Source organism: Centruroides vittatus, unplaced genomic scaffold, assembly GCF_030686945.1.
Source record: "Centruroides vittatus isolate TY-2023 unplaced genomic scaffold, ASM3068694v2 contig_767, whole genome shotgun sequence".
NCBI lineage: Eukaryota > Metazoa > Arthropoda > Arachnida > Scorpiones > Buthidae > Centruroides > Centruroides vittatus.
In genome coordinates this window covers 596,865-609,346 of record NW_027122496.1, presented here as the reverse complement: position 1 = coordinate 609,346, position 12,482 = coordinate 596,865, and the positions used below count along the sequence as shown (strand labels likewise).

At 32.9% G+C, this 12,482-nt stretch overlaps 2 protein-coding genes across 2 annotated transcripts in view; both read left to right on the top strand.

Moving 5' to 3' along the window:
• Positions 1-345: 345 nt before the first annotated feature.
• The window catches only part of LOC136981570 (uncharacterized), a 32,241-nt gene continuing 20,104 nt past the window's right edge, over positions 346-12,482 (top strand). The window contains exons 1-3 of the mRNA XM_067277892.1: positions 346-486; positions 576-743; positions 5,122-5,287. Of these exons, the coding sequence (XP_067133993.1) occupies positions 346-486; positions 576-743; positions 5,122-5,287 (475 nt within the window). The remainder of the gene's footprint in view (positions 487-575; positions 744-5,121; positions 5,288-12,482) is intronic.
• On the top strand, positions 6,525-10,562 carry LOC136981565 (uncharacterized). The gene is made up of 3 exons (XM_067277886.1): positions 6,525-6,956; positions 8,716-8,767; positions 10,495-10,562. Exons 1-3 carry the CDS (start codon positions 6,525-6,527, stop codon positions 10,509-10,511), a joined length of 501 nt encoding a protein of 166 aa, XP_067133987.1. The 3' UTR covers positions 10,512-10,562.

Genomic DNA, 12,482 nt, shown 5'->3' with positions numbered 1-12,482 from the left:
ATTAACAGCGTATTATTACATATTCTCCGACATTGTTAAAAACAATGCTACGTAACTTCTAAAAAAAGTGCAAGACTTTCGACAATTATTTTTTTTCGCATTCTCGGTATATTGTCTTTAGGACCACCCTGTCGAGGGTGGCCTAACGCTTAAAAAATATTTTTATTTCTCTTTTTTCTTCTGAAAAATTAGTATAAAAGACGCTAGGAACTTTTCGACTCGTCATAGTAGATATTTTGCTCGCGTGGCGATTATCGCGACTTTTGTCGCTTTCTTCAACCGTTAGCGACGCGACGGGGGACTCCCCGTGCCGAACTGCAGTCGTAGACGATTGGCTGGCGAAAGATGTTACATCATAGTTATGAGTACGCATGCGTTGCGGGAACTCCCTTCACGGTTGGTATAAATAGCGCGGCATCGTGTTGGGACGTACTCACGTGTCCTGCTTGTCAGTGTGTTGTCGAGTCGACGTTTAAATTAGCAAAAGTATGCTTTTTGGATTGTTTATTATCGAAGATCCGATTCGAAACGTTTATTTTCGTCAATTTTTTAACGGAATTGATTTATTTTTACAGATGACAAGAAGAGATTATTTTATCGAAGATTTTATAATACCTCATTTGAGAAACAATACCTTTGGGAAATTATTAGAATGGCATAACGAAGAACAGGGAATATTTAAAGTTTCGTGGACCCATAAAAGTGGCGGAGATTGGAAAGAAGAGGATTTTCAAGTATTCGTTGTAAGCACGCCATTTATTATTGTCGTTACTTAAATTTGCGGCGATATATAAATATTAAAGCTCTCGTTTATCGATCGGAATATTAATTTAAAGGGCGAAAATTAATCTGATTAAAATTTTGCCAATTAAAGGTTAAAAGGAATCGGTGTCTGTCGCCATGTTTACACCGGAAGCAAACGAGCCACTTCTTTCTCCATACACTAACCTCTGAGGCATGCGAAAGGATGGGAAACACGTGACAATAAGACGATGCAATTAATGGTCGAATCGCATTTTTATCGATCGAAATGAAGGAACGGAAGTCTGACCCCAGCCGTTACGGAGAACAAAAGTACATATGTGTACGACGTCCCCACTTTCGCCCGAACTTCCCGCGACGATTAATTTATATACAATTCTGCTTAAAACTAATACTATTACTGCTTACAACTAGAAAGAGAAAAGAAAAGATGAAGGACGGTTGGATAATCTACCGGTAGCTTTGTTCGGGGGTCCAAATACTGGGGTAATGTCGACCGTGGTCGCTTCGTGGACGGCGAACGTCCGATTCGTTCGCGTCCGGGATAATAACGACAGGTCGCCGAACGTGCCGAGGTGGGTTCTCGAGCTCGTACGGGAGGGCTCGCATACTTAGTTCCGAGTCGCGTCCGCACGTGGTCTATACCGACCCTCTATCTCCTAAGTCTGACTCCCGGAAGCGTGTAACTTGGTCTCTCGCTCGATCTCCTGTGTCGTCGGTGACGGACCCAAAAAGTGACGGTCGTTTCCCCCGGTCCCCTTCCTTTCCCTTTGTACGCCGGCCAGTCGGGATCCGCAAATGGTAAAGTTCCCGTCGTGTGACGGGAAAGGGTTAAAGACAGAAGGAAGGAATAAGAATTACGGGAAAGAAGAAAGGAGTTCCTATTCTATATACAATTATATAAAACAAACATTCTGGACGGCCACGACGGTACGATCTTAGAGTCGCCGGCGCGGTGGGTTGTGCCTCCGGAGCCCGCGACTTCGTTACTTCGTTTGCCCGAGCTTCTCCCGTTTCCCCACCTACTACGGAGCGACTTTACAGTCTGCTCTGTATAATAAGTAGCTGTACGATACGAATGAAAATAGTTTACAAAAAGTAAATTTATGGTAGTTTGAAACAATGTTACTAGATAATATGGTTGGAGTCTGGCCATCATTGCTTGCTAGGAGCGCGATGGCCGGATGGCCTGGCCGTCGAGGTGGCAGCCTACTGTTCCGGGGAACCCGGGATCAAATCCGGACTGGTCAAAAAATCCCCGGGAATTTTTCGGGGTGTGGTCCGTCCGAATACGTCGGACCTCGTCCCTCGCCGCCCGGCCGAACCCATAACAGGCCTGCTAGAAGAAGTCCTCTTGGTGCCCACGGGGCAGAAAGAGTTAAAAAAAAAAAAAGACCATTGCAGCTAGGTTTCCGACGGAAAGCGGGCCAAATATATACGATACGTATATAAAATTGATATGTAACACAACTTCTAAATATAAATTAAGATCTCTCTGAATATAATTAAATTTTAAAGTAAGGAACCTCTAATATTTTTTAAAAATTATCCGTTATGCTTCCTAATAAATGACAAAGTTACATTTAATACTGTATGACCTAAAATTGCACAATTTTTATTTTTTAAATAAAAAAATTATTTAAAAGCATTAAAATTAAATCTTTTAAAAATGCATGCATTTTATCCTTCTCCGAGAATAATTGTTTCTATTTTTACTATTAAAAAGTCGGTTCATGATTTCATAATTAAAAAGCCTTTACAAAATATATTTTCTCAATAAATTCAATATCTTAAGTTATTACAAAGTAATATAAATCAATTGTATTCATTACTTAGTTATAACACCACGCCACAAATTGAAAAAATATTTTCGGAATAGAAACAGCAGTAAGTGAATTTTATTCTCTTTTGTTTGCTGAATCTGAAAATGAAGCCAGTTTTTCTCCATCACCCACCACATTTTTATTATATACCATTAAAAAGTTGATGAAATATGTGAATTTTCCACAGTGACCAAGTTTATTGTATATTAAATTCAATGCTAAATAAATTTCTAGTATTCGTGTTTTATTTTGCTGATTAAATAAAAAAACTATTGTATAACATAACTAAAACAGGCATAAAAAGTACCCGAAATTTTTTTTATGAGTCGGATAATTACTTCTTCCTTTGGTGTAGGGTAGGATCTCTGCAAAAACCGGCAGTAGTCACTCGTCGTCGATTTGTCCCGTCTCCCTTGGTAACGCTGCTCAATTTGCAATATGTCCTGGTGAAACCGTTTACCCTGCTCACCACTCGCTGCACCCAAATTTAGTGGAAAAAAAGTCCAGATGAGAATGCAAGAAATGAATTTTCAAGGACATCCGGCAGCCTAAATTTTTATAGTTCGGCAGGAGATTTTTTACTAAGATATCACTATTTTGTGCTTTGTTATTTCCAAGAAAACCATGGACTACATCCTTAAATGATTTCCATGCCTTTAGCTCTACATTTTTCAACTTTGTGTAAAAATTTTCATTGTTAAGTAATTTTCTAATCTGAGGCTCAACGAATATTCCTTTCTTTAATTTAGCTTCACTTAACCTAGGAAACACTTGGCTTACATGTTTAAATCCTGGTCCTTCTTTATTTGGTGCTTTAACAAAATTTTTTATCAACATTAATTTTATATGTAAAGGGGGCAAAATTACTTGCTGAGGGTTGACTAATGGAACATACTTAATATCGTTTTGCCCAGGAGTGAAAGTGTCTCTTTTTGCCCAATGTTTAACCACATAATGTTCACTCGTTGCACAACTGTCCCACAGACGTAAAAAGCGGCAGTATTTTGTAAAGCTACCTTGCAGTCCGAGAAGAAGACCAATAACTTTTAGATACACCATAGGTGAGCACTATAGCTGACTGCTTTTAAAATTAATGACATATTTTCATGTTTCTTTCAAACCAACAGCATGCGCTACTGGTATAGAAGGATTCTTGTTCGAATTATGCAGTAGTGCTGGTTTTAAGTTCGTTCGAGACGAGTCTATAAATAATTGCCAATCGTCGGCTTTATAAGGAATATTCAACTGGGACGTGAAACTATTTATATCACAACGCAACTGATCTGCCATAGTGAAATATTTCATTAAATCCTTATTTCTGTATTTGGAAAATGAAACTTTGGTATCCTTATGCAATAAATTCCACTGATTTAAGCGTGAACCTAACACTTCTGCTTGCTGTTTTGATAAATGCAAGTTGCAAACCAAATTGTTTAGTTCCACTTGTGAAACGAGATGTGGTTTGCTATCTGATTTTTCTCGTATAAAATCTGCATCTTTTGAACCTTGTGTCGCTGCATCGGAGGTTTTTCTGCAAAAAATTAAATCTGACACAGCCTTAAAAAGTATATTTATACAGTTGTAGGTGTGTGTGTGTGCAGCATTCTCGGAGGGAGAAGTTACATGCTGCGAGACATGCGGAGGAAGCAGTCAAGTTAGCAGGGAGGGAAAAGTGGGAAGACGTAGTGCGGAAGGTGCCGGACGGATGCCACCGGATACAACATATGTACATTACGTAACAGACCGAAGAGGAGCGAAAGCCCGAAATGCATCTCTGTAAAGATTATGAATTAAATAGATGAATTTGCCAAGTGTGTATAAATTTACCAAGTCGTGACACCAAACAAAACAAGAAAAAAGAAGACACTGTTTCGACAAAAATAAATGGAGAAAAATGCTAAGGTGGGTTTTTGGTTTTTGTGAAGGTAGTTTCTTGGAAACAATATAGACGTGACTTAGGTTTTTATATTGTGTGTATCTTTGATCAAAATTGCTTATCTTTATTTTTTAAAATACTGTTGGGTTTATTGAGTGTATTGAGTTGCACCCAATAAACTTTAAAACTTACAATAAAATAATATAGTTTACAAATATCATAAAAACAAACTCCAAAATTACACCTTCCTTGCGTCTTGTTCTCATTCTGTAATGGTTAAGTATTCTATTCTTTAGACATTATTTATATTTACAGAGGGTGCTGCGTTCTAGAAGTATTAAAAATCTTAGTTTTAAAATATATTGTAGATTTAGAAAATGTAATTTGTTGTATAATTTTTTCATATTATTGTAAATCTGCCGAAGAGAGACCAAAGGTCTAAAACACACACAAAAACATGTGTTCAGGTAAAACAGATGAAAATATTAATAAATACCGTTTCAATTTCGACTGTTGCGTCTTCTGCGTGTGTAGGCAATCATACCAGTATAATAAGTCCTATTAATATTTTGCTAAAGTTTTTAAACTATTTAAACCATAATTTTCTTTTCATGATTGTGAACAGTATACAAACTAATTTTTAAATATTTTTAATTACAGGCTTGGAGCAAAATTAATAACTTATTTGACGAAAATGATCCCAAATGTTATACTTGCGCCAAAGATCGCTTTAGATCTTCATTATATAAATTAAAAAATAAAGTTTTACCTGTCAAAACGTCAAAAAAATCAAAATACAGACTCTATCAATTGAAAAAATTTAATAGTAAGTTTCGATTTTATTTCTGTGTTAATTCGATTAAATTTTAATAATAATCCAAATGATATCTGTTAAATAATAGCCTATAGATTATTACTATAAAGTTAATTATACTTAGTATCAATACATTGGGTTTTTGGATGTTGATATATATATATAAATTTTAATAAGTTATCATATTCTTTAATGTATATGTTTCTCTGCTTTCTTGGAGATTGAAAATGGCAGCACTCTTAAACCTTAGTACTTTTGCGGCCTCGGCCCGTCGACCGGTATATCAAAACTGTCGACGAAAGTGTAACACGGATTCGTGTCCAAAATAGAACACGAATAAAATGGAAACCTGCCTAAATGGAAAAAATATTTAGTACCTTGCAATTCCAGTTTACACAGGTTTTACTGTATTAGATCTACATTGCACTTATACCACAATTGTTTTAATACCACTGATATACTGAGAGGCCCAAAAACACTAAGAATTAAAGAGAGAGAGAGATGAAAATGTTATAAAGTTATATACATGATCTAAAACTAATTATATGGGCTTAAAACCATGTAAATGAAGATGATAAAATTAATTGATGATAATAAATGGAATAACATTCAAACTTAATGAGAAGAAAAAGTTGCAAGAGGCATCCGAATACAGTTAGATCCTGCTGTATATCAGGGCCGCGTTGATAGACGAGGCAGAGAAGCAAGTTCCTCGGGAGCCAAATTGGAAGGGATATTAAATAAGCAGAGTATTATAAAACTATAAGTACAGTACATTGGTGCTATTGTTAGACGTAACTTCTGAGCCGAATTATTTGAAACAGTCCTTTTATATATCGAACAGTGTCATAATTAAAAAACGTAGATTATTGCTATAGAGTTAATTTGAAGCGTAACAAAGTTGACAATGATGTTACTTTAAACTAATGAAAAGTAGCCATAATTTCTTGTTGATTCTTCAAAATTTATTTTTTTATATACAAACATTTTAATTTTCATTTAAATTTACTGTCAAACATAAAATGTCTTAAATATTTTAATGCAGATTTATGTAAAAAATGGTTTGAAAGTCATTACTTAGATTTTATCTTTTTGTATATTTATTTTAGAAAATAAACGAAGAAAACTATTAAAAATTCAGGATATTTCCTGTTCTTCTTCTGATGATGAAGGATGCATATTGGAAACAGATGATAATTTAAATGTTCAGGTGCATAACACGACACCTGTATATATTCAGACTGATATAATGAATGAAAATGATATGCAAGAAGTGGAAAATCGGATAAAAACAGAAAGTCAGCTTAGTCCGCTATCCGATTACAGTTCGGAATATGAAAATAATGGAAGTGAAGTTAATCTGATGAATTTTTTGTATCAGAAACGTCATAAAACAGTAAATTCTAATTTCCAAGATCAAGAATCGTCAAATACTGAAACAAATTCTGAATTTACAGTATTGTTGGATGAAAATGAAGAAATTCAAATAGTAGATTCTTCAGTTTTTGATGATATACTTGATTTGATGGACAGTACCAAAAACTGCATTCAGAATACAGAAAACACTTCTAATATGGATATACCTTCTACCGATCAAGATGAAAGTGTTTCTAATCGGCCGTCGAACAATTTGTGTGAATTTGACTTTGTGAACGATATGAACTTGGATGAATTCCCCACAGTAAGTCTAATATTTGAGTATTATTACTATAGTTACTGTCATGATAATAAATATAATATTTAAGTTGGATACTGATGCTATGTTGAATCAATATTAAGGCATAACTAAAATAATTATTTTATTATATTTGTATTTTAGTATATGCATCTATGTTCAAACCTCTTTGACTGCTTAGCAACTATTAATATTATTGTTGATTTGTATAGTGTGATGCAAATGTTAAGATGTAATGTATAATAATTTATTTACTAACTGATACTGGTTCAATATTGTTATATCAGCATATCTGAATGTTTCCAATACAGTGGTACTTCAAACTATGAATTTAAATTGTTTCGGGAGGCTGTTTGAACTATGAATTGTTCAAAGTCCTAATTGATTTTCCCTATTAGAAATAATGAAAAGTGTATTAATCCATTCTAGACCCTAAACAATACTCATTTTGGTAAACTTAAACAGCAAATATTATTGGAGATTGTATTTAATGTGTGAGCAAGAACCAAGGAAAACTTGAAGGAGTGCTGTAGTGCCAACAAGGGTTTTTTTTGTGTGTGTAGAGCAAATAGTTTTATTTTTCATAATGATATAGGGAGTAAAGTTTTACATATGTAAAAGGACTTAATTTGTTTTCTATATTCTAATAAGACAAGAAAATCAACAAAAACTCATAATTTAAGATAAAAATAACACAGTTAAATGCCTTAAATAATAAATTAAAACATGAAAACAATAAATAAAATCTCTAAATCCTGTACAATAAAACGAAAATTGCATTTACTTTACCTTAGTGAGGAATGGGGATGTCCCGTATCTTAAGGTCACTATGCTGTTGCTTGGCTTTCTCACGAATAATCCTCTCAGAGATGATGTTGCCTGTCAATTGCTTCTTATTTATTCACACTAGAAGCAGTTATCCAGATCCTCAAAGAAATGTGATCTCCTGGAAGTCAATGTTGTCACACCTTTATCCAAGTTTGCTGCTTTTATTGTTTTCTTGATTTTAAGAATGGTGCACTCCATTTACTTTATTGTCTTAAATTAGCTGCCAGATCTGTCACATGCAAAGCTTTCACATTGCAATAAGTTTGTTTTTTGCCTCAATTGTTGATACTACAGCCTCTTCTTAGGCTTTTTGCTTTCACACACTTTTTGGATGTCATGGTTAATGGGTAGGGGTAATATATATATATATATATATATAACCAAACACAAAAATAAAGCAATGCTTTGCTTTTACAGCAAAAGCAAAAGATAACTTGGGTGCACGACATGTCGTTGATACAATGGGTGCATTTTTTCCACTGCACCCACAGTTCAAACACAGAAGTATTGTTCAAACTCTGGGTCTAATTTCTTTTGAATTTAGCATTCAAATCTAGAACATTTAAAGTATAAGACTGTATTTAGTATCATAGTATTTAGTATTTAGTACAGTGAGAAAAGTATCACTGTATTTAGATCAGATCTGTCAGAAAAATAATGGTATCAGATTGTATCATCTTTACATTTAATCAATATTAGTTACATTGATACAATGTCTTGTTTAAGTGCTGGAGTGTAAAGGTTTCTCTTGTATTTGCTTATAATGTTTTTTGTTTAATATAGTGTCATTAATCATATTGTTGCAATAGCAAAACAGATTTTGTATTGTTTTGAGTTGATGTGCTTTGCTGTACATTCTGATTGTGAATAGCCCAATGTATTCTGCAGCATAATTATTATTTTCATTATATTTACACAATACTTTTATTTACTCTAGGTAAGAACAGAGTTATGGAGTGTTGAGAAAAAGATATTTCCAGAATTGGGAAGTAAGTTTAATTTTTATACATTGTATTATTGTTGTATTGTAAACTGTAAAATTACAGTATTTAGTGTTTAATTAGTTCCATCTTGAAAGTCACCAACACGAATTAAATCAAATTACAGAAACCACCATAAGTCTCGAAAGGTAAAACTTTTCGATATAAAGTCAACAGACTCAATTTGCAACTGATCATATTACATTGTGTCGCTAGTTTAAAGTGACCAGACATTCTGGATTAACTGGAACAGTCCCTGTTTTTGACTGTTTGTCCTGGCTTGGAAAAATGTCTGGGATTATCCTGTTTTTATTTATAGGTAAATAGTTCATATTAAAAATTAAAAAGATTTAATTTCTAAAAAAGTTGAATTCTCCTTTAACATTGACTATAGGCCTATATAGAATACTTCATCCTAGTATTACTACACTGTTACTTATGTAGAGATGCAACTAAGCATAGTGCTGTTACCTAAATCCTACACTAAGCACTAACTGTCCTTATTCCAGACTAATAAAGGTCCATTTACACACAAAAGTGACATGACCATGCAGTGTCTGCTCGGTGCAGAGATTTTCTGCCGGCAGGAAATCGTCGACCTAGTTTTAAACCACCTTGTCCGTCGCAATGCTGTGCAGCAACAGTGGCGTGACCGTACCGTGAAAGTACATTTGACTGGAACGTTACTTTCACTGATGGTAAATTTTGTTTTCCAATGGATGATGAACATTTAATTGAAATTTTGCATCAACACCCTGTTCTATTTGATTTATCTCATTCAAAATACATGGACATTGGGTACAAAAAGAATATTTCTCTATTTTGTTCAATAAAATACGAAATGCATATTGGGACATTCGAAAATATTCAAAAAATATATTCGTCATCTATTAATTTTTTATAAAGAGTATGAAACTCCTACTCTGTTGATCTTTTTTATCCATGCTTGATGTATCCACTTGCAGCGCTTTTTTGATTGCATTTCTTTTTCTTCTTCATCCAAACATATAGCTGTCATAGCCAATTCTCAGAAAAGTCCATGACCACTCACAGACAGCATGGTCGCGTCGCTGTTGTCTGTAAATACTCATCACTGTGCCGGCATGTCACTGTTGTGTGTAAATGGACCCTGAGGTTATTTGGCCTAGAATTAGAACTTATTAGACTGATAAGTATAAACACTTTTGACATATTTTCATGTATCATGCAATGAAAATCAGTATGTATTAAATATACTTATATAGTCAAATTTTACAAGACCATATCAAATTAATTTGGCAGTACAGATAGAGGTGAATTTATTATTCTTTGATAAATTAAATAGATGATCTAAATTGATTTCATTTTGTAACATATAGACTTTGGATTAGCTCGGAGCAAGATTCAAATTCCATCTTAAACCCGATTTTTATGACGTAAAGATCTTTACATAGATTTTTTTAAGAATATTATATTATTGATAACAACATAAGTTTATAAATTTTACTTAATATAAATTAGTCAAAAGAGAATAACTTTCTGGCAATTATAATTGATTCAATTAAAAACAAGTTGTGTCATTAACCAGTGCTACCCTCAATATTCATAAAGACTGTAATAGTAATTCAATTAAATCAAACAAAACACAGAGCAAAGTTTTTAAATAATGAAATTTCTTGAAATAAAAATAACTTGACTATAAGTTACTGTAATAATAATTGTTGAATTGTAAATTAATTTAATTTTGTTTTTACCAGATATGGATGACGACTAATACGACAGACAGATTTTAATGCAAACAAGTAAATTTTTGAAAACTTTCAATTCGGCAATTATTATTTTTGTACGGAATTACCAATTACACGTATCGAAAGCTTCGTATCGTGTAAACCATTTGTGTCTTACGAGGTGATATCGATAGTAATGCCGAAACTTTCACGATTTAGATTTGTTGCCGACAGTATAATGTACAGTACTGTACATAACACGAAATACTATAGTTATGAAACTTTTTACTTTATTTAATTCAGTCTATATTCTGCTTAGATTTGTTTGTTTTATTCTCAATTTTCTTTTTAAATGTACATTTTCGTTGCATATACTGTGTATTACCTATTAGTATATACTTTCATTCGGTTCGCATCAGTTGTCGTCTGCAATATTTTGTAGTCATTTTACGTGATAAATGACAATTGCTTTACTTCTGTCTTCTGCTTTTACTGTTGAGTGTATTGTAAATTAATTAATGTGAAGTATATGTTCATATGTAAAGTATAAACTTGTAAAATGCATTTAGAAGCAATTAAGTTAATAGATGTAAGAGCTATATATCGAGAGTTAGCAATTATATTAGGATATTGAATCGAATTTATTCCTTACTTGATGATGACGATAACAGCTTCTTTTCTCATCCAAATAAGAATGAAAATAGGATTAGGAAGTTTTAAAATTAGTGTGAAACGTCTCATATTATTTGGTAATTTGACTTTCGACAAATTCTTTTATTATTTTTCTTCTGTGCATTTTTCAGTGACGTGTTTTGTGGGGTTAAAAATATTCGTTGAATGTTGTAGTGTGACGTGCGTATCTTAATATTACTGTTTAAAATAGTTGTATATAATAATAATTTTTTAATAGAAATATATATTCTCAATTTTATAAAAAAATTGATATAATTATCAATTATTATGAAATTGAAGCTGCAAATTATTGTTAGTAGATGATATCTGGATGTAAAGATGATTATTTGAATGCGATTCTATTCATTGTTACACCAGTGACGAAGTGGGAATGACTCTTGCTATAAATCATTATTCTATTTCCATAAATTATATAATAGTAATTATATTAAAATCAAACCCGTCTATAACGGAACCTGTATATAGTGAAAACGTGTCACTAACGTAAAATTTCTCTGGTCCCTTGAATTTTTTGCAAAAATTAATGTGAATTATTCCACTTTATCATTTTGGATAATAATGGATAAGGAGGTTTATTCAAATACTTATACCTTCCATTCAAATTACATCTTACTAACAAAAATTTTCAGAATGATAAATGAATCGTCATTTCTAAAGAATCTTAATTATTATAATACGATTTTAATAATTAAGATTTTGGTGATTTATTATTAAATTACAGCAATATCTGTTTCGTAAATAATTCTGTGATAAAGTGTGTAAATTATATGTGGTGACATGTTTTCCTAATGTTATAAGATACTTTAATTTCTTGATTGAATAATATCTCCTCTTAGAAATGTTCAGGAAGTGTCAAAAATCACTTTTCCTAAAAAATAATCTTAGTAGACATTAAAAAATAGCACTTTCAATTTGCAAACCCTTTAATCTTTTGTCAGCATCAAAGCTGATCAGTGATGTGTTACGGCTACGTGAGGCCCAGACGAATTTGAATTAGGGAACTGTGTGTAGCGTTGACTTCGGGCATTTTTATTGGAGTAGTAAATTTTCTTATAAAAGATTGGTTTGGGTTCCCCTAGCAGTTGAGGCACCAGGCAATTGCCCATAACATGCCATTAAGGCTGATGGTTTCACAGATGCTTGTGATACACTTTTAAAGAAAAAATTCAGAGGGGTTAGCAATTTAGTACCAAAGAAAAAAAAGATGTTAATTTATAATTATTTTATTCTGTGGCAAATGTCTTTTGACTCGTCCTGTTTAGTCATAAAATACGGGATGATCAAATATATTAGAACTCGCCAAAAAATTGCGACGCCGAATGCGC